We start from the raw sequence: 23,139 nt of genomic DNA, 5'->3' as shown, positions 1-23,139 counted from the left end.
TGGCCCTCAGGTCCTAAATAGATGGTGCTCCTGTGAGGTACCCTCCAACCACTGTTGTTTTTTTTCCCTGCTTGTTCCTTTTTTAGGCAGTTGAGCAAACCTGCACCCATTTGAGCTTTAATGGAACTGTCACAGAGAGTACTTACACAGGCTGAAACTGGGACACGATCTATAAATTACCGGAAAGTTGAACTCGAGATTAGGAAGAGAAAGAAAAGGAAGGACTCATTTCTCTTGAAACTGGATCATATATATGTATACACACATAAATATTCTGAAACTGAAACTCTCCAGGACAGCCTGAAGAGGACAGCTGTTATGTTCTACCTTTTCAAATCTCTGCTTTTAAGGGCTAAGGATGGGATGGTATTTTCCAGCTGTGATTCTCTTACTAAACACTTCAGTGTCAGGCTCTCTGTATAAGCCGCTAAACCTTTACACATTAAACGCTTCTGAGTCTAACTTGCAGTAATGACCAAGTTGCATTTTCCAAAAGGGATAATTAAGAGGTTCAGCAAAAACAGAAAGAGCTAGCATTTTTATATTTAGACAGACATGAATTTGGTACAAGCTGATAGATAAACTCTACTTTTTGAAAATAAAACGATGGTGACATTTTCTGTATCATTTTTTTTTGGCCAGAGAACAGGGACATCTTGCACTAGGCCATGAAAGGAGTCCATTTAGACAGTGCTAGCAAATTCCTTCCTCTTGTCTAGCACAGAAGACATCAGTTTCAGACAAAACTCTCATCAAGAAGAGCAGGGCAAAGGCATGAGAGGAGAGGGAAGAGTGTTTTTAGAGATGTAGACATGCAATTACCCACAGCAAACCCCACTACACTCTCAGGGAGCATATGTCTCAATCAGTTGGTATCACACTGGTTCACCTGCTAAAAAGGGGGATATTGTTCAGTTCCAAAAGCCTTCTGCACTCATTTCTGGGTGGAGAACTGCTCTGGAGCCAGTGCTGACAATTAAAAACTTTTTTCCTACTCCCTTTAAAAGGTGCAATCAAGACACAGAATCTATCCAGGTGTAGGCCGTGTCACACTTACTTGAAATGAGCTATTGGGTTCCAAAAGCAATGAGAAGTGGCCATGCAGCCCAGCCCTGCCTCATCAGATGTTTGAGAGGTAATCGCTCAGATAAGCAAGAATAGGCTGGCTGCAACCCAAATTCAGAAACCTGCAGCCCTACAGCCAGCAAAACACATGGAGCTAATAAAATCAACAGTGAAATGTCAAGATAAAAAATAGCAATAATAATAATAATAAAGTAAATACTGCCAGTCCTTCCTTGGTAAAAATACAATTAATTTCTGATTAAAATTAATTAATATTTAAAAAAAAAAAATATTGCTTATTCTCACTGTGCCTGTCATGAACGTATATATCAGGAGATGCACTTTCAACAGTGTCTTTTGTCTTGTAGTGATGAAAAAAGGCATTCTACACCAAATCAGACTAGAATGCGTTTCCCTGGTGCTTTTCGTTTAAGTTGAAGTGGAATATATCAGAGCTGTAAATTTGCTTACCCTTCTGTTCTGTACATGGAGCATCTCTCCAGAGGAATTTTTAGCACCCCATTATTTAAGCCCACGAAGAGCGACCTGTCGCTGTGCAGGATTTGGAGACTCTTGATTGCTTCCCGTTGTCCGTCAGGAAGGATCTGCATTTCCTCTAAATAACAACTCCTCAGGCTCCTGTTAGTGGTAGAAAGGGCCTTCAAGATGGTGCCATACTCTAGTGGAACAAGAAACAAGGCACGAGTAAATTTTGCAGGCATTGACTTCACGTCACACCTACCTAAAGACTGAAATATTAATGTCATCTTTACACAACTGCTTTAAACCTGGTTCTGTGTCACTTTCAAATTTTAACACACCTTCTGCCCGTGGTACAGAGTGCCCCAGCTACATGCTTACAATCCTCAGCAGTTCTCAGACATTAGAGAAACTATCTGGGACTGCATTTTAATGGCAAACCAGAAGGATATGAACCATCTGAAGAGCAAGTACCTGGAAATATTTCCCAGTTGGAGCGCTGAGGCCAAAATCAGTCAGGTCCTGTTACCAGTGAGCTGTACAGTAAGGTGACCTGAGATAGCAGGGATCATTTCTGGTGCCTCAAAGTCTGTATTTCTTTTGGTTTATGGAGCAGATCGGTGTGATGTGATGCCATGACAAATGACAACAGATGCAGAGGCCCTGCTGGAAATCTCAGAGGCCTCTGTAATGACTGCATGGGTCACGGGTCTAATTGATCCTCTTCCTGGAAGAAGCCAACCTGCCAGCTCGATGAGGGGATGTTATGGCATCAGCAGTGCATACGCAGAAATGTATACGTTTGTGTTCACAGTGCTCTTAACTAAACAATTTAAAGATCCCATAAAGTGTGGGAGATCTATGCTGGGGAAAAGGGGTAACCTCACTGCTTTTCATTAAAACCCCAAAAGACATCTGTCAGTCCCAATGGTTCTTGAACTTCAATCTTTCTATCCAGATAACTTCTGTATTGGTGCCAAAGCTCAGCAATTTACAGCAGTGGAGTTGGCTGCCATGTGAAGATTTTTTTTTTCCCAGTTAGCTGAACCTTAAGGGTGAAAAAAGACTGAGGCCAAGCTTGGGTTTGTTTTTATCTCAGGATTGGATTTTGTGTTCAGGGCTGTCTCTGAGCAGGGCTGTCTCTGCTTAAGCATTTGAACGGGTTAAACATTTCAGGTCCAGAAGAGCTTCATCTTTGGTCACCACTAACCAGGGCAAGAATACAAATGAGTAAGAAGCTGATCTAATGGCAGAAGACCTTTCCACACAAGTGATGCGAGGCAGAAATGATCCCAGTCTCTGGCTCTGAAACTGAGACTCCTCGCCTAAAATATCAAGATATCAAAATAACAGAACCATGTCATATTTCCATGTTAGTACAATCTTCTCATTATAATCAATGCCCAGTGAGGCTCCCACACTGGGAACATTACTAAAAGACATCAAAGATGATCACTTTTGAAGTAAGTGGAGGTAAAAGTTAGATAAATTATGACACAGTCCGGGAAGATGGTAACACGAGAATGAAGCAATGACTCTGCATTCAGATTTGAGATTAAACTAACACTTATGGAGGCAATCCATCTTATTCTAAAGTCAAAGCTTCTGCCATAGAGGATAACAACATTATACCCATGAGGCTGACCATATGCTCTGATTAATCAAACTATTTAATTTAACCTTTATGATTAGAATGGATATGGGCTAAAACAACCATTTGTAACACTTTGTCCTTCCTTAGCATCTTTCATTTATCCAAGAGATCTGTGCCTTTCAGAAGAGGCAGTGTGTCCTCCTCATTAGAGGATGGCAGTAGAAATTAAGAAATCCAAATCACACAATTAATACTATCACCGGCTCGCTGTGCACAAAAGCACACATGCCTCAGCTTCCCCATCTGCATCACATTTGAGTGCATGCTCATTCCTGAAAGCACAGGGACTCGTACCCCAGTAGGCACATGGAAGTGCAAACACAAACAATTAAAACCTCAGGCAAGCCTAGAAGTTAAGTATTATTATTTTGAGATGAGTATATCATAGTGCAGAGAGGCAACTTATGTGCATAAAACCACAGAACATTTTAGCAACCTTTGCTCTTTCCCGCTGTAATGTATTAGGCGGATCAGTCGAAACATGTTTTTATAAAAGGAAGAAAAATGTTATTGTTGTTTTCAAACACACTGTAGATTTATGGCCCATTCACTTGGGACTCTGCTTCAAGTCCTCCATCCTGCTTCTAATTTAGTCAGGCAAGCTAACTTTCATGAAGTTTTGTGCCAAAATGATATTGAATGACTACTGTGTAATGGTGCCATGACCGGGCTCTGAGAGATGCTACGTCTACAAACAAGCGGAGGCAACTTTCTTAAGCTCTGGTGCTCTTACCTGTCCCAATATACATCACGTGGTAGAGAGTATCCTTCCCCTGAACGATATCAACCACCAGTTTGGAAAACCGAATGCTGTCCTGAGTCACATACGGATCTACGGTGACAGGCTGCACCACGTCGTTCATCAGGAAGAGGCGCTGCGCGTCCTGCAGGACTCTCTCTGTCAGGTTCTCGTTAGGGCTGTCATCACTCAGCGTCCCACACTGAACATGGAAGATTGAACTTCAGCACCTGCATTTTTTCCCCACACCAGTAGCCCAAGACCAAACCCTGAAATGCTTCTTTGATTTCAACCAGCCATGCCCTGGTGATTTTTTGAGGAGGCAGGTCTGTGTGAAGGGGCCCAGGACCAGGCCCCTGGCCTGGGTAATGGCTAGCTTGAAGTCCACTAAAAATGCTTCTCCCAACTGCTCCACTGACCATCACTGTGGTGTTTCATTCCCTGGTGATCATCCCCAGCCACTAACCGCCCCCTCCGTGCACACAGCTCTTCTGTCTTCACAGGCCATGGCAGACTGACCTGTGTGAATCCATCCTCCAGCATCAATGGGTGCACGGGGATAGGATTCAACACCCTGTCCATACAGCACAGGGGGGAAGAAGAGAGTTTATTTTCTGTCTTTTAAACACCAGCTCAAGGCCCACCTCTCATAAACTGATCCTCGCAGTTTCAGTAGGAAGAAAAAAAAACAACACACGTGCAAATTTTTTTTTCTTTTTGGGTCCAGGTGTTTGGTCTTTCCTTGGAAGGGAAGTTGGTATACTGCAAATTAGGATGTTGATCTACGACATCCCAGCTGCAGTGTACAAATTTCCCATGTGCATGCTCTCAATATGCATCAAAGCAACTCTGCAGTGTGGCTGCCTTTCAGAGGTGCACCATGTGGAGCTTCTCTTACGATGTGCTAAAATGAGCTCATAGGAATTTAGCTCACATTTACACAGTCGATATGAATCCTAACAGCTGTGTACTAAGTCCTACAATTGTCAAACCTTTAAGAACTCACTTCAGGAACGGACATGTTTGTCACAGTTGTGCACAACTCGGTTTGTCCAAAAATCCACCACCAATGTCTTGGAGCTTGTGGGAATTAATTGAGCAGGGTGATGCTAGTTCACATCATCTATGAACATGGCCATTTGCTTATCAGCTTTAGCGTTTTGAACCAAGTACCCAGACCAAGAAAATATCAGTGTGGGTTGGGTTGGGTGGTGTTTTTTTTTTTTTGACATGTCTTCAGATGAGCTTTAATACCTTTTTATTGCAAAGGTCATTTTCTTTCATTAGTGTCTCATCCCAAATTCATTAGGGTTTTTAATTGCATCTCTTCTCCTGTCTCCTGTACTCTTTCTGGTTTTCACTCCTGCCTTGCTTTGGATGCTTTTCTCTCTGCTCTCATTTCTTTCTAGAGCATCACTGAAGGAGGAGTCCCAGTGGCAGGAATGTCATTGTTGGTTTTGTTTTCTATTCTCATCAAGTCACTGATAATCCTTTTGGGCTATTGGCAGCCTGTGTGCTGACACAGCATCCCTCTGGTTTGGTTTTATTTTGTTTTGTTCTAATTTCCTGATTATCTGCACTGCCCTGATCCTCTATATCCTTCAGTATTTCTCCTTCCTCTCCGCAAGAAAAAAAAAATCTGGCATCCTTCCCTCATCCTCCTTTGTGAACACTAAGGCAAAAAAATTAATTTAATTTTTTTGCAATATCTGCCTCTTTCTGTCACTAAATTACCCTTGTCATCTCCTAAAGGCCCTTCACTGACCTCCTGTTCCTCCTGTACTTGAAAAACATCTTAATCTCTTTTTGCAATCTTCCTTTTGTCTGCCACATACCTCCTTTTCCTTTCCTTATTTTTCCCTGACCCTTTTTTTTCATCTTGCTGCTGCAATCTTTGCACTCCACATTTTATCTGATACTTTTCACTACATGGAAATGCTTTCCAAAGTCCTTTTCTATTCCTCCTGGGTTAGTCCAGCAAGAGACAGAAAGTCTTTGATTCTTGGTTAACCTTAATATTCCCTTTAAATTAAAAAAAAAAAAAAAAAAAAGCTGAAGGGAAAACAAAAAAAGCCCCGGTCATGTTTAGCATGGTTGGGGCTTCAGCAAAGCTTTGTTTCTTGGTTTTGAGTGCATCAAGCTGAGGGGGTGATCAAGAGCCTGAACTTGTCCCACCTTGTAGCTGAAGCCCTCACTCAGGTGCTGTGAGGGAATTCAGGGGGAGAAAGTCAGGTTCCTCAGCAAGAGCACAAGCGTGTCCCTGCCTGCAGCATGGACCTGCCTCCCATCTGCTCCTGCAGTGATCTCAGCTGACTGCAGAGTCCTTTTTGGAAGGTCCCTGACATCACCACTTTGAAGGCAGATGGCATTTGCAGGCAGCCTCAGCACCTTTGCCATTATAAAGCAGAACCAGATTCACACAATCAGGCTGAAAGGATTCACTGTGCAGGAGCAAGGACAGAAAGATGAGTTTGTCTTCCCTAGGGTTCCCCAGGTGGGAAGGGGCTGAGCTCTAAAATGGGTTCACACTTCAGAGGACTCAGGTTGTGTGGGGCTCTCAAATTCATACTTTGTGCTGCAGTGACTGAATTTGGGCATAAAGCAACTATCATGTTCTATACATTTCAAATTGGCGTAAACTCATAACCCTGGAAAACTACTCATTCATAAACCCGAAGATTTTTAAGGCTAGAAGGAATCACTATGTCCATCTGGCCTCTTCCACTACTTACTTCTGCAACATGTCAATAACTTCTGGCTGAGCTACCGTGTCTTGGAAAGACATCCATCTCACACAGAAACACCGGCTGCCTTCAGGGCCCCATTAAGTGATGGAAAATTCATCACATCCTTATGCAGTCACAGTAGTTAATTACCTTTCTTGTTTTAAAATGTCGGTTGTCTCCATTCTAGTTTGACTTTGTCAGCTTCAGCTTACAGTCATTGAATCTGCAAGCTTCGGTGGGGATATGCAGACTTATCCCCTGTGAGGACCATATGCTCAGAGTTCATGTATTGGTGATGAGTGTAACAGAAATAAGAGAGTAGGAAGAGTGGATTTTCCCTGATGTATCAGAGTTTGGGTCCATCTAGCCTGATGCAGCTCGCACCATAGGCCAGTATTGCTTGTTTCAGGCTTTTTTCAGGGGGGGCATTCCAGTGATATATCCTGCAGGAAACCTTTCCTCCAAAATTTTTACCCAGAACACCATCTCTGGCCCACAGATATTTTAAATTCTTCATTCTTACAAAAGCTCTGAACATTTTTATGTGTAAAAACACTTAAATTTTCCCATAAATCCCGTGGTTTCAATAACATGTGGCAAAGAATTCCACAGACCAAAATACTCATGAAGGTAGAAAAATATCATTTATCTGCACTGTGGGTCTTCCTGGAAAAATAAGCCCCTGTAAGAATCAACCCAGTGGAGTGACAGAACGTTAAAAGGACTGGAGCACACTGGAGGGCAGAAGCAGTACCTGGAAATTTGGGATGGGGTTTAACGTCGGCAGCCAGGCTGATCTGGGGTTCTCTTGGTAACGGAAAGGGCCGTTAAATGCCTGAGTAATGGCACTCAGATTGAAGGCACACACTGCTGAGGCAGCTATGCTGTTTCTGGAAAAGGGGAGAAAAAAATCAATTTAATCATTAGAACATTGACATTTTCATCATAACAGACATCAAGCTTCACTCAGATAAAATACATGTAAATTGCTAGGTAGACATACAGTGATACCAATCTCACAGGGAGCAAAAATAAATAAATAAATTGTAAAATGCAAATGAATTGCATGACAATTTTTGAGAATGAATTTTAAGCTTGGTTTTAAAATGCCTGTGATTTAAGGGCCACGGAAGTAGTTCTGACATGAAAGGTGAGCACAGTTTAATTTGCATGGATTATTTGCGTCTGGTTTTATTTTTATTTTTTTACCACCCCATCTATCTTGATTGATTACAAACAACATAATTTTTAATCTCCCGGTGTTTCTCAAGGTGAAAGCCTGTTTCTACAGCCTCCTAAAATCTTCAGCTATAAAATATATCCCCTAATGTTTATATAGATATATATATATTATTTGTAAGTATACAGAAGCATGCACACAGGCAGGGGGAGGGACAGAATGACAGTGCACACCAAGCTGGTTGTTACGGCAGCTCAGCAGGCAAAGATGTCTTGCTAATACGTGCAAGCCTCTGTTTTCAGTGATTACTCCTTCGTGCTCCCAGCCGGGATCAGCATCTGTCTGGGGCAGGCTGCTCCCCACGCACGCACGCACCAGCCAGAGGAGGCAAGGCGAGAGAAATGCCACCGCAGGAAGGACTCTTTGCAAGGGAATTTGTCACAGGGAGGTGATGCTGCCTGGGCAGACTTGCACACAGCTCGGTTGGCCTTTGCTGGCCCATTTCAGCCACGGAGGGCCCATTTCTGCAGGGTCCTGAGCAGGCTCAGCGCTTTTTGCTTCCATAGGGTTCAAGTGCACCTCCCTGACGAGCCGGCATCTCCGAGAAGCACGTCCAGAGAGAGCCACTTGCTATGTGGTTACCTGAAATTCAAAACCTGCTCCCAGCCCTCTCCCTTTTTTAAAGGGAAAGAACAACGTTTGGAGAGAAAGATATCAAAATAAAACTAAAAATAGGGCTAGCACAGGAAACTGACTCGTCACAGTGCCTTTTAAATAACCCGAGCCCTGCTGTATGTATCTTGCTGCTAATTAAAGCAGTTTGAATTCTCTGAGAGGAACATTTTTTTTTTACTAAACCAGTAATTATACTCTCTTGCGCAAAAAAAATAAATAAAAAAAAGCCTTGCTCCACAGTCCCAGGCAGGAAAGTAGAGGGCCAGATCCTTTCACAGCATATTTCTTCAGAGCAATACAACGTCAGGAGGAACTTCTTGCTTTGCCTTCCCACTCTCCGCTCCTGCCCCTGCCCTTCCACCCCCCGAGTGATGGAGTAGCTCCCTTTGAACATGTCAAAGCAGCGCCAGGCGAACCTTTCTCCACTTTTGTCTGAACACCACTGACGCAGTGCATGCTCACAGACGGCAGCTCTTAAGACAAAGCTAATGATGGATGACAAGTAAATGCCTTGAGGCACACATGGGAAAAAAAAGAGAATGAGAAGGAAAATGAAAAAGGAAAAGAAAGAATAAAACCCTGATAGTCTAACAAAAACACTTACAAAAAAGATTTTTTTAGGTCCCTGCTAAAGACTCCACAATATAGCCCTTTCCTTTTGAATGAGGCTTTTGATGAAATAATGCTATCTGTGGCCTGGCATATTTCCTATCCCTCCCTACTACAACACAGATCCCAGTCTCAAACCAGTGGCATCGATTTGGCCAGCTGGCCCTTGTGCTGCGCTGGTGGGAACTGCAAGTTCCTTTATTGCACCTCCTGCTCCCTGTGACTAACTAGGTGAGTTAAGTTCAAGGAGGCTTTAACATAGTCTCCAAAAACTTTAATAAAAGCTTCTTAAATATTTCATCAACAGCTTCCCCCAAAAGCTCTCTTTCCCACTGATTTAGCAGGATATAGCTTAAAATGAAGCAATAAATCTTTATATGGGTGTTTCCACCAATAAGTATGATACAGACTAAAAGCCCTTTGTTATAAGATGACCGTAACTGCATTAAAGATGAACCTGCCAAAATAAAAATACCTTTAAACAAAAAATAATAGTTTTGTGGTGCATCAGTATTCCATTATAAAGGTACTCAGGCTAGAGCGCGCATCAGCCCTCTTTGTATGCAGCGCTCATGCAGCATGATATAAGTCCCAGTGGAAGTTAGAAGAATAATTACCATTATTTCTCTAGTCGGATGACAAATTGGAACATTTTCTCTTTGAACTCTCAAAAGAACATCATGTTGTAGACCCAAAACGCTACTTGATCTAGCTTCAGCTATTATCAATAACTCATCTCTTCAATTACACAAATGTTACATATTATATTGTCCTCAGAAGATACCAGAGGGAACACACACCCATAATGTAAGAAGAGTGACTTAAGTGCAATCCGAAGAGGAAAGGGTAACACTTACCATGTCTCATGCTTTAGCAAACCTGGGAGACAGACACAGCACAAAAGAACTGTTCCAACCCGAGCTAGTCTGTCTCCTCTGTTTTACACAAAATCCATATAAATTTGATTAATATTGTACATTTATTAATAATTTTATTCTCATTTCCAATTTCCGTTCTTGGCTGGATGAATGGACAAATGGATAGATAAAACATTATCACTATAGGCATAAAAGTGTCTCTGATATTAAAAAAAAAAAAAAAAAAGTTGTTCCATCTCAATTGCCCATAGCAGTAGCCAGGTTTCCTTTACACATTCAGGCAGTTTGGCTAACAGCCTTTAAATGTTTTCAGGGGGAACAACTCATGCTCCTTTCGACTCCAGGATAGATTTCCCTGAAGCCCAGAGTCAAGGTCCAGTGCTCACTCATTATTATTTTTTCACAGAATCACAGAATGTCTTCTGGATGTCTTCTGGTCCAAATCCCTGCTCAAGCAGGGCCACCCAGAGCAGGTTGCCCAGAACCATGTCCAGGTGGAATGTCCATTTTGAAAATGTCCAACAAAAGAGACTCCACAACCTTTTCCTCGTCACTTCTCCAACAGCTCACTTTTGGCTGATGTTGGCAACAGTCGTGCAGAAAAAAAAACATGGAAGGTGAATGAGGGTGGCCAAACACTTACCTACTTCTTGGCATTTACAGACTGGAAATATCATTTTGGATCTGTTGACTTTATAAAAGTCATTATAGTGAAACTCCCAACAGTGCTCTAGCTCAAAAAGTTGGGTCTGATGCTTTGTGGCTTCAAGGGCTGCCACGCCAAAGAGAACAGACCTAAGGTCTGTACTTCAGAGAGGCTTCACTTCTTTGTTTTGCTGTGGGGCTTCTTGGGACCAGACACTTATTCATATTGAACAGTACTCTCTATTGCACAAAAAGCCCCAAAGAAGTTGGCTAACCAGCATGAGAAAGATATTTTGGGTGGTTGTCATGTGAAGTAACTAACTCAGATTTTCATCCTCTAGTTTACACATCAGGATAACACCCCCCTGGAGAGCATGCATTATTGAAACTCAATACCACACAGACTGGTTATAGCTTGAAACTTATCATCCTAGCCTTGGGCTTCAGAGAAAAAGTTATTTGAGTTTTTCTGACTTAAAAAAATACATTATGAGTTTTTTAATATATTTTTTAATTAACTCCTCTTCTCTTTTCTGCTTTCACAGCTACACTAAATCATTCCAATTACAAGTTTTTTCAATATCAAGCCAAGAAAAGGTGATTATGAAGTTTCAGAAATCATTCCTTCCCCTCAGATTTCCAACACTGCTTTTGATTTACGGACCCCAAACTGTTTGTAGTAGAGGTACAGACCCACTTGGAAATGTTAAACGCTGTGTAGCCTCCATGACCTTGCTTCTATAATATGTTGTTCAGCAGTTTATGTTGATTTCAGTTCCTGCTGTTGTCATCCCATTTGCCTCTTTTTCCTCCTTCCAATACTTCTCTCCCAAGCACATGTACCTGTCCATTTCTAGGGCCAATCCTGATGTTCCCACAATAGTGTCAGATCATTCAGGCAGTAAACCTGGCTGAAAAATCTTTTTTTTTCTACTGGGTCATTTTCATACCAGCTCTCCGAACAACACAAGTAGCATTGGCACTACAAAAAGTCAAAAGTCTGTCACAGCTCAGTTTTAAATCAAATTAAGTTACCCTAGAAATGTACTATCACCCCGTAAGGGACTCCAGGCATCCATGAACAACGGACTAAAAACATTGTCCTAAAGGCAATGCTGCTGTGATGGATAATACAGACCTATCTATTCCTCTGCATTAAACCAAGGGATCTTTCAAAAATTATTGCTCAGACTGTCTAAGAAATCAGAGTATTGCCGGTTTCAGACTGCTGGGGATAGAAGAAGGGCAGTAAAACCAGTGCAACTTACACATTAGTGGTGAAGACACCATAGATCAGGTCTTGCTCAGGAAGGTAGAAGGTGCTTTGCAATTCATTATAATAGAAAGGGATTTCTCCAGCACGGGAACAGTTCAGCCTGGCCTTCATGAAAGTTGTCCATGTGTCCTCCAGCAAAAATCTCCCCCCAATGTCATTTTTGCAGACCCTGGCCACACGAGAATACACTGTTTTCCCACAATCGTGTTCTACTGCGTTCTCTCGGAAAAAGAAGTAGGTGAACAAACCGATGTCGTAGGCAGCAATAAAGTTAGGCTCTGAAAAACAAACACGTGAAGAGATTTATACAGGTCAGAAATCAATCCGTGCTCAGTGACTTGCCCAATGCATTGCACTGCCAGCTCCTTTTACATAGGCTGTCAAAGCTGCGACCACAGGGAGTTTGGAGTCAGCAGCAGACATAAAAACAGTAGATGAGAATAATGATATATGGGGGTACAGCTCTAGCTCCATTTTTCAGATCATGGAAGGATCCCTTCATTTCCCCACTTTATTGGCTCTGCTGCTACTGACTTCAGTGAAAGCAGAGTTTAATGCTTTGCATATGCACGACTACTCTCTGTACCTACAGTTATTTTACAACATAAAGCCTTCCCATTGGGTTCTTTTACCTATTCTCTTCTGAAGTGCACCTTATGGTGTGTTAAATACGCTGCTTGCATCCGCCCGATTCCCCAGACTGCTGCATTGAAACATTCAACCTATTTTCCCAGCGCAATCACATCTGGCTTTTATCACAAAGCCTTTCCAGTTTCTAGGCACAAAAGATTATCTTATGTCCGTAAAACAAAACCACGCCACAAACTGACAGTATCAGAGCAAGCTCTCCTTAATTCTTTTTCTCCTGGAATCATTGTTATTGTTTTCACAAGGATTAAAAAGAACCTGGTGTTGGTTTGTAATGAATATTTTAATTGGCTATTTAACAAAGCTTTAAAGTGTACAGTCTTTCATCCCAACAGTTTCTCTGGCAAAGAGAAAAGATTGGCCAATTAATAATATATGACTAAACAACAACAACAAAAAACCTGTTGGTTTTACAGGTGCTTTTATGATGTTCATTTCTGAGTAATGCTCAAAGGAAAGTACAGAATTTCTTTAATGCTGCAGCCCAGGAGTGAAAGGAGAACAGTCTGGCAGAGGGGAGGGCAGACTCATGGTGCTGCAAGGAAGGTTTGGGAGGTAGAATATGGTTCAGAGGGAAGGGCACTGCAGAGCATCTCTGATCAAACTTTCTCTTTCAGACAGTGAACTTTAAAGGGATCGCTGTGATCACCAACCTGACCTTCCTTCCGTCTAATATGAACCAGAGAACTTCACCCTGTAATTCCACCATCGGACCCTACAACTAACAGGTGAATTAGACCGCATTTTTTGAAGGAGATCTGATCTTACAGGACAACGTCACATGGCTTTACATTCATCACTTTCCTCAGTGACTCGTTCAAATGACTAATGACTGCCCCAGCTGCAACCTGCACTTCTTCTTCCATTTGACATTATCTGGTTTTAGCTTCCAATCACAGGCTCTTGTCATGACTTGTCTGTTAGATTAAAGATCTTTATCCTGCCAGAGATCTTCTCCCGGTGTAAGTACTTCCATATCATGTGCAAACCACCTTTTATCTCCTGTTCAGAAAGATAAATAAATTGAGCTCCTTAAGTCTCTCACTGTGAGGCAGACTTCCCAAGCTTCAAATCACTCCATGGCTCTTCTCTGAATCATCTTCAAGTTTTCTGTTTCTTGTTGAAAAGTGGCCAGAATGGGATGAAATTAGTCCAAAGTCCCCAATACTGCACAAAGTTGTAAATCCAAGTGTCATGTTAGCTTTTCCGACCACGGACTAGAAACTCGGTTTCTGTTTGTCCTTCTTTAAACTCCCCTGTTCCAAGGTTCCCCCGTGTGACTTCCTTCTGAATTCTTAATTCATGTGCAGACAAGTGGCACATATTTGTAATGAGTGTATATGAGCTATGCTACTAATTGTCCTAATTCACTCACAGTCTTGCCTGATGACGTTCTTCTACAGGTCCTGCTCTCCATATAACATTATCTATGAGTGTCTGCAGAAGCTAAGTTCATTCTCATGAAGTTCCAGAGAGTGCACAGTCCCACTGTTCATATCCTTGATTGAAAGGTTCTGAAATCCAACAGAAATATTCTGAATACTTGGTCAACTTACCTTGGCCTTGAGAGAGGAGAGAGGAAATATTGGGGTCTCCATCATTATAGTCTGCTCAGTCAAGGTGTGCTTTGTCCCAGCCAGAGGATATGGACTTACTGCAGGAACTACTGGTTGAAATTCTACAACTTGTTTGATGTAGGGTATTATCATACTGGGGTAACAGCTGCTTTTAATAACTATAAATCCACAACACCATGGGTTTACATGTAACATAGCTTGCTGTGAAATTTCTCATTTTCAGACTGATCTTGTACTGAAACGAACCATTTTCAGCTGAGACAGTGGAAGTAGAGTGTGCTCAACACATTGCAGAACTGGGTCAACAACATGAGGCTTTATTTAACCTGGATCTTCAAATCGTTGAGGGATTTTCTCATTAAAAGGATGCACTTGGTCATCTCTGAAGACAGAGACCCATAAATATATTAAGCAGCCTGTAAGACCCACTTTGCATATTCTAAATCAACTCCTCTGACATCCTTCCAGGCTATTTTTAAATGTCTTCTAAGCTGCACTGATCATTGCACCGGAAGCCCATCCCCATCATAACTCTGGATTCCAATAAGAAAACAGAAGGAAGGATTTACAAGCCTGCCAAGTTGACTTTAATACACCTCTTGCTCAGATACGACCCGCATGACTTTACCATTGAGCCATTTGGAGTTGTACTGTGCTGTCCTAAGTGGGGGAACATTTCCAAGGCTGCGGTAAATAGCAGGATCCCGTCCAGAGAAATCAATTACAGTTGCAGCATAGAGTTCTCCTCGTGATGTAATCACAGCTGTCGAGTTATGCCGGGGGTCATACGGGCACCGAGCCACTCCATTAATTCTGTCAATGATTTTGCTAAGATTTCCTACCTGTATTTAAAAGGAGAGAGGAGAGAATTTAAAGAGCAGCTGGCTTTCGTACTGGCACAGAGAATTCAGTTTGCCCATGAGTACCTCCGAGCAAAGCCCTGATGGTAAAAAAAAAACAGGCAGCTATAAGACAATAATGCCAGCGATGACTGTAAATTGATCTTTACATACATCACTTGCCAATGTAAGAAGTTGTGTCTGAGCCTCACTGATCCTCCTGCTTTGTAAGAAGGGTAATTCCCCTGCCAATAAAGCCTGCAGAGCCCAACCCACTCACAGTAATCAGGTGCTCCTCTTGCTAGCACAGGTTTCTAATCTTCCATAGGCACCTTCTGAATGTGTACTGGCATTAAAAAATATAAAAATTAACATTGCTCCGAACCTGCTCCTGCCTCCCTTGAAGCCAAAGGGAATTTTGCCATTTATTTTGAAGGAAACATTTAAGCATTCAGCGCAGGAGGTGCTCACAGCTAAGCCTGTCTGTATTGCCCATTTTCAACAGCATACCCAAGGTTTACATGAGCAGCACTTTGTCCAAACCTGGCTCACCCATACCATGAGTTTTTTGCTCCCCACCTGCAGACACACCACCCCCTGGCCCAACGGGGCCAAGAACCCCAAACCAAAACAATTTCAGATCAACTGCATTTGGAACATATTCTCTGCACCCATGAAGCCCTGTTGATGACTGGCCTTCCCCAGAGCATGTACCCCAGCCCCTCCATCACTGCAAAAGAGGCAAAACAGACCTGACGACTGGAACACACTGGCGAAAAGGCATTGGTACCACAGGTAAAAACCTTCTTGCCATAAACAATCAGCACTCGGACATAGTTCTGACACTCTTCCTGTAGGGACACAAGACAGAGACGAACTTTGAAAAGAAGACTGTGAGGTTATTTATTACATTAAAAAGTACCTGTGTGGCAGCTGGAATGCACCTTCTTTACCTCTAACTTGGAGCAAGATTTGTTGCACCAAGTGCTGCAGCAGTGCACAGCTGTAGGGAGCGAGCAGTCTCCGTGAGCAAGGCCAATTTGCTGCTTACTTCTCTGACCACAATCCTGCACGAATCTGGTAGGATGCTATCCATCAGGCTGACTCTGCGTTAGCTATACAACTGGCTCTTTCTTTCTGCTTAAATTGGAGGAGGAATCCTCCCTCTTTCCATGATATTTCTGACCTGCTTTTCCCATCAGTGCTGCAGCTTTGACAACATTACCCAGACACAACTCTGGTGAAGGGCAGAGGCTCTCCCTGCACTAGAAGTCACGCTGGTGTAGCAGGAAAACAGAAGGAACTTCTCTGCAATGGGAGAATCGTGTGCTTGGACAGACCGTTGCTTCCTTCCACCATGAGGCTCCACACTCAGGATTTTCCATAGTGGAAGGAGTTTCTCTTTCAGGCCAGGACAGAGAGAAATAGCAAAACCCCTCTTCTCAGCCTCTCCTTCCCCCTGCAGCCTCACATCCCGACACTGGTGGACTGCAGGTCAGGCCATCTGAGTGTGCCCGGGATGCTCAGTGACAGAGGGAGAGGCCAGGGCTTTCTGAGGTGACCTGCAGGGAGAGGAGGTGCCAGCACAGCCTGTGGCAGCCCCTTGCCCTGAAATCCATCCTCACAGCCCCGCTGAGGGATGTCTGGTGAGCCCAGAACCAGGCTGCCTGCCCTGGGCTCTGGGAGCAGCGCAGAGAGGAGGAGGTGAGCGATGGATGGCTTGTGAGTGGCACCCACGGGCTCCAAGGGAGGAAAGGCAGTTATATTCCACTGTAAACAGAGACGGGAACTTGTTAAAAAATAACAACCTCGGCTGGGTTATCCCGGCTGCCTTGCTTTCCTCCCTCCAATAGATCATAATTTGCTGCTAAGCTGAGCCTCCAGCTGCAGACACCGCTTCTCCTGTAAGCAGCAATCACTCCGCGAGCTTCCCCGTCTCACAGCGCTCCACGCTGCTGATCAGCTCCCTGAAGACTTCATTTGCAAGATCCAGCAGTGTAAAAACACTCCGTATCAGCTGGAAAGGGGAGAGGCTTGCTTAGCTGGATTAAGAACTACCATCTCCTTTTATTCGCTGCATGGAAAACAACTTGCTGGAGAATGGCATTTAGCAAACCCCCCCTGGCAGTGGCCGCAGATGAGCTACTGCATGGGCACAGTGTCTGGGGCTCATCCTGAATGGAGAAGTGTGCAGGGACTGCGCCCTGAGCCAGCCTGGGAGCACTCACCTGGCCCAGGCAGAGGCCATGGAGGTGATGGAGTGGGGCTGACCTCAGCAGGGATCTGGGGATCTGACACACAGCCCCTGGCACAGAGGAACCAGAGCTTAAATTCATAGTGGGGTCAACAAGGGCTTGCCAGCCTCTCTGCTCCCTCCTGCTCTTCTGTGGTGCTGTGAGCCCTGCAGGTTATTCCCTGCCCTAGCCAGGTCTGCATTTCATGTTAAGTAATTCCTGTTTTACAGCACAGTTACCCAATCCCACGTAATCCTAGGACCACTGTATATTTAACTGTGAAGGACCAGAAATTCTTGAGGAAATGAGATTTAAAAAGTACAGGCTCCTCTCCCCATTGAGTTTTTCCAGAATATGATTGATTTGGCATCTAACCCAGACAGCAGCTCTGTACACGACTTTCACATAATAAGAGAGCATCCACCTGCTCCCCTCTGCTTCCACCTTCCTCTGCTCTGTGCAGCCTGAGCGGATCTGCTAATCCACTAATGTTGCTGCACACTTTTCCAGTACTTAAACATACTCCTAAATAAAACTCCGTCCTGCAGAAATCTCAAATCCTAACTTGCAGAATTCTCTTCTTTGCACAGACCTATATTAAAGCTTTAATTTCTGTGAAAATCCTCCCAGCTGAGAAGACAGAACACAAAAAATAATTTCTCTGTGAGATCATGCTGGATGCATCTGTTGCACACTTTACTCCAAGGCGCAGTAGCCCAGGTTGATAAGGATGCTGGAAGCTGGTAAAATATTGTCTTATTTTAGCCTAATTAAGCATGGCTTTCTTTGTACCCATTCAGTCAAAAGCAGAGGTTATTTATTGAAAGAGAAGAAAAACCATACTGAGCCAATATATCTGCTGCTGTCTGAACCTGCACCAAAATATTTCATCTGTGACTTCCAGCCCATTCCCAACTGTGCTAGCAAAGAGCAAAAGAGCACAGGCAGCGCAGATGAGGTGTTAGATTGGAAACATTTGACAGCTGATACTTTTCAGGGAACTGGATGTACCAAGCCCAATAATTATTTCACTGGCTGTAAAAGGCAGAAACTGGGGTGCCTGGTGGATGTTTTCTTCTCCTCTGCTTAGATAACATTGCTAACAGGTGTGGCCATATCCCACCACAGTTATATCTCTCTGAATTAACTGCCTAGGCTCTGAGAAGGCTTTTTCCCTGGACTTGCCTTACTAATGATGGTAAAAGGGCTCCGCACTGCTGGGGCAAGAGCAATGATCACATGTACTTTTCATCCACCGGTCTCAAAGCAATTTGTAGAGCATTAAGTAATGTTCTAAAATGGAGGTGCATTATCTTACTGTCCTCTGGGCTGGGTGAATCGAAACACACAGGTGCTAGAAGGTTTGCCATGGTGACACTGAATGAGAGGAGATCCTGCAAGATGAGGACAAAGATTTAACTCCCAGACCCCACCTGGCTAACCTGCCTGGCCCCAAGAGGAATCCTGTGCTCATCTGGCATTTCTTATTGCTGTGCCCACTGCCAGCCTATGCCAACTTCCAACAAAAGCAAGGAAGAAGCTGAACCACTAAAATGTTCCAGCTTGTGGGATTGGCCAACGGCATCCTGGCTTGTATCAGGAACAGCGTGACCAGCAGGGCTAGGGAGGTGATTGTCCCCCTGTACTCAGCTCTGGTGAGGCCGCACCTCGAGTACTGTGTTCAGTTTTGGGCCCCTCGCTACAAGAAGGACATCGAGGTGCTTGAGCGGGTGCAGAGAAGGGCAACGAAGCTGGTGAGGGGCCTGGAGAACAAGTCCTACGAGGAGCGGCTGAGGGAGCTGGGCTTGTTCAGCCTGGAGAAGAGGAGGCTCAGGGGCGACCTTATCGCTCTTTTTAGGTACCTCAAGGGAGGCTGTAGCGAGGTGGGGGTTGGTCTGTTCTCCCACGTGCCTGGTGACAGGACGAGGGGGAATGGGTTTAAGTTGAGCCAGGGGAGTTTTAGGTTAGATGTTAGGAAGAACTTCTTCACTGAAAGGGTTGTGAGGCACTGGAACAGGCTGCCCCGGGAAGTGGTGGAGTCACCATCCCTGGAAGTCTTCAAAAGACGCTTAGATGTAGAGCTTAGGGATATGGTTTAGTGGAGGGCTGTTAGCGTTAGGTTGAAGGTTGGACTCGATGACCTTGAGGTCTCTTCCAACCTAGAAAATTCTGTGATTCTGTGATTCTGTGATTTTTCTCGAGACACTGTTGGTGACATCTACATCAGGTCCCCTTTCTGCCCTGTTCTCAAAATAACTAGAAAGGGACAGGCTCCTCTCTGTGTTCTTTAAGCCAGCCGGGATCTGCTCAGAAAAGTTATTCACCGTGCTCCCCTCTACAACTCGTAGCTCAGGCAACTGGTTAGTAAAATGATTTCCCAAGCACTTACAGAAAATGGGAGCTATTTAGTGCAGTTTCTTCCACAGGCCTGGAAAACTCAGTCATACGGGAGGCAAAATTCAGATGGGCTTTATTTAACATGGCTGGAAAATCTGGCAAGCTTGAACCCCAGCTCTGTCCAGACAAGACAATGTTTGGATCCTGCTCTCACATCATGGAGCAGACGGTTCAGTCTGTGTGTGATCAGACTGCAGATCTCATCACCAGAAAGTATTATTGGGATCATGAGATTAAGGATTTAAATAAAGGGAGAAGACTCAATATTTATATGGTTAATGAGAATAACCCAGTTATATTAGTTGGGATTATCATTAAATATATGGCAGTGCTGATAAAAACCTGTGGCTCACAGCCGGAGCATTAAACATATCTCTGATTTTCCTCTGAAATACATGTTATTGACTTTGGGGTTCTCATTCCTTCCTCCGAATTACCGGATACTGGTGCTTTTTGCAGACAAGGCCTTAGACTGAGCAGAAATCACTTTCCCCTAGTCTAATGACCCTTGTTTTCCTAGGAGGCGTACATCACTGGTAAAGCTTAATCTTTATCAAATCCCCTCATGCCCCTCCTCGCTTTAAGCCCATTCTCATTTATTTTAGGCTTGAAACATTTAGATTTCACTGTGTCTGTGAATGGCGTAATGTCCACCACTGTGGGTAGGAGCAGGGCTCTTTCTAGCAATACAGATGTCAGGCTGCTTTGAAAGCACATTTCCAACCCCAAAACCCAAAGTGTTACTCCATTCATTCGCGTGGACAGACCAGCAAATGGAGGGGCTGAACTCCTGCTGGCTTCAGTTTGAGGTAAAATTCAAAAAGACATTTTCAGGATGCAAAGAATAAGCCAGCTGTAGGTGCTTCTTGAGTTGTTTCATCTGTCATCTCCGAACACTGGAGTTCTGAAATGTTATAAGCCCTTAATCTCATTGTACAGAGGCATTTTTCCTTTGAAGGCCTAACCGTATATAGGCACTGCTTTAATTGGCCTTTACTTTGAATAAACCACTCAAGCTGTTTTCTGAGATCTGCTTTTTGATTTTCGATTTTTTTTTTTTAGCTAACAGTATTTCATCACATACCAATACATTTTGATCATAGACTAAAAACACAGTTACATGCTCTATCAGGAAAATAGCTGTTTCAGGTTGTCTGGTGTCCTCAGTAAGAAATACAAACTCTTCAGAATATGGAAATTTATCTTGGGGTTAGGCCAGGGTATTTAAGAGGAGAAATAGGATGAAACTTGGCAAAGATGCAGCTACAGCCTTCTAACAGAGCTACAAAATAATGAAAATAGTTTCACACAACGTGCAATTAATCTGCAGAGCTCACTGCCAGGAGTTCACTGAGGCCAGAACACAGCGAGATAAAACAGGTAGAGGGGGGTGTATGTGGGGAATGAGGACATCTCGAGCAGAAACAGTAAGTTTTACCAAAAACTCATAAAGACTGGTCCACAGTGACCCAAAGCCTGCCTGTTCTCCCTAGCTAGATCAGCATGGGCAGGGGTTACTTCTTTGAAACCCAGCTCCTCTTTTCCATTCAGCTCCTCCTTGCCACATCTACAAGACTCTAACAAAATCCAGAAGCTGCAAAAAGGAAGGAATTCTGGTTTCAGGAGATGTTGCCATGATGGGAGGTTGTCTCCCTACTGATGCAAGTCATCCTGCACGTTACTCCTGAGGCTTGGCCCCGAGCGATGCAGCAGGACAGCGCGATGCTTGGTGTCAGCGCAGCCAGCAGCACTGTGCAAGGCTGCCAGCAGAGAAAGCAGGAGCCACATCGGGAGGCATCCGGGGGTAGATCAACCAGAAACACTCACGGCTCAGTGTGCTGGCAGCTGTACCCAGAGAAGGCTCCTGCACTGCTGGCCGGCCAGATTATTCCTACTGTCTACATATGTGGTGGGAAGAGAGGACTTCTGTCCTCCGCTGATCTGGCAGGTCCCACAGCACTCCCTGCTCCTCAACCACTGGATGCTCTGGTCTGTTTAGCTACACTTACTAGCTACACCAGCCATGCTCAAAGCCCTTTATTACTATAAAAGTAAACACACTGGCTCTGAAGTACAGCCTGCAGTTCAGAGAACCGGCCAGAACTCTGTGTTTACCCTTAATGACATTTTAGAGTACAGCAAATATTTATTTCTTGCAGTTCATCCCAATTTTTTTTAAAAAATCATAACCTGACGTTTTTGAGCAGTGTTATTAACATGCTTCTAGATATCTATGTTATTTCTTTGGACAAATAGTTTACTAATCAGCCTAAGCCAACACCCTGACCAAGCTGTCTTTCTCCTCTGAGTGCCATAAATACCAAAGAGAATCACTAATGATTTTTCCAGCCAAGTTTTCTTTAATGGACTTCAAATCAAATTAGGGGGCTGATAGTTTAGCAGAAGTAGTAGGTATGGAGGTTCAGATTTCTAGAAACAGCTAGAAAGGGGAGAAGAAAAACCATCTGTCTGCCTCGCAGTTACCCATGGATTGATATGGTGCCTGTCAGATCTGGGTGCCTGTTCTTTGTATGGCGATTCCCAGCCACATTACATGACCAGAGGACACATCCTCTGAATGACAGCCACTCGAAGGCCTAAAATAGCAGATTCCTCCATTAGCCTAGCAACTTCTGAGCCAAACCCATTTATTTGGGTTGAAACCGTGGGCCAGGATTTCCCTGCAACCTTGTGTCAATCCAAGAACCGTCTGTATCAGGACATCATACAAGGAAAGGGAGACAGCCAGTCTGGGACAAACAGTAGCTGGATTCCTATCAGATGTTTCCCTTGGTTCTTTCTTGCTCCAGAAGTGTTATCAGTGCATCATCTTTCCCCTTGCTACCCAAAGTCCTTAGGACAGCACGTAAGAGCTGGAGCGCTGCCATTTTCACAAGCAGTTCCCTTCTCTTTGAAATGGCGGTGTGCTGCTTTGGGAAAGTGAACAAATAATTTTATGCTCAGACAAGACAAAGACCAAAGGGCGCTTGTTTAGAAAGCCACAGTTTTCTATGTCAGACAAAATTCCTTAGATGTGGTGGATGGGCTGTTATGCAGAGACAAACCAATTATAGACCAGAAGCTGAGCAGCTCCTAATGAAATTAAATACATTTTGATCTAGTGGCACCTCTTCCCCTTGCACTCTATCCATCGCTCATTTTAACTACAACCTCTGGGTGATATCACTTGGAAGGCAGAAAGAAAGGCAGCATAACACCGATTTTGTTCTCTGCAGTCTCTCTCAGTATGGTGGATGGTTTCCAGGGGAGAGTTTTAAGGTGCTGATCAGGATGCATTTTATAAATGCTGCAAAAATAGGAATAATTACTAGTGGAAGCCAGCATGGATCTCCAGCGACATGACAAATAAAGCACATACAATTCTTTGAGGAAACCACAAGCTTTGGTTGACAAAAATAGCAATATAAATGAAAGAGACTTTTCTGAAGTGTATATTTTAATACCGCATGACATATAGTAGAGAGTTACTTTTAAAATCAAGTTCAAGTACATGTAC

General features: G+C 43.7%; 1 protein-coding gene across 6 annotated transcripts in view; it reads right to left on the bottom strand.

Annotated features, from left to right (window-relative positions):
* Window positions 1-23,139, bottom strand: part of SEMA5B (semaphorin 5B) — a 261,113-nt gene that overhangs the window by 57,385 nt on the left and 180,589 nt on the right. For all 6 annotated transcript variants that reach the window (XM_082763900.1, XM_082763904.1, XM_082763905.1 and 3 more), the window contains 6 exons: window positions 15,744-15,842; window positions 14,781-14,994; window positions 11,920-12,205; window positions 7,419-7,554; window positions 3,933-4,140; window positions 1,537-1,744 (listed from right to left, as the gene is read on the bottom strand). In XM_082763900.1, the coding sequence (XP_082620026.1) occupies window positions 1,537-1,744; window positions 3,933-4,140; window positions 7,419-7,554; window positions 11,920-12,205; window positions 14,781-14,994; window positions 15,744-15,842 (1,151 nt within the window). The remainder of the gene's footprint in view (window positions 1-1,536; window positions 1,745-3,932; window positions 4,141-7,418; window positions 7,555-11,919; window positions 12,206-14,780; window positions 14,995-15,743; window positions 15,843-23,139) is intronic.

Source organism: Aythya marila (genome assembly GCF_965140915.1).
Source record: "Aythya marila genome assembly, chromosome: 6".
NCBI lineage: Eukaryota > Metazoa > Chordata > Aves > Anseriformes > Anatidae > Aythya > Aythya marila.
Note: the sequence above shows the minus strand (reverse complement) of the source record. Positions and strands in the feature narration are given on the sequence as shown.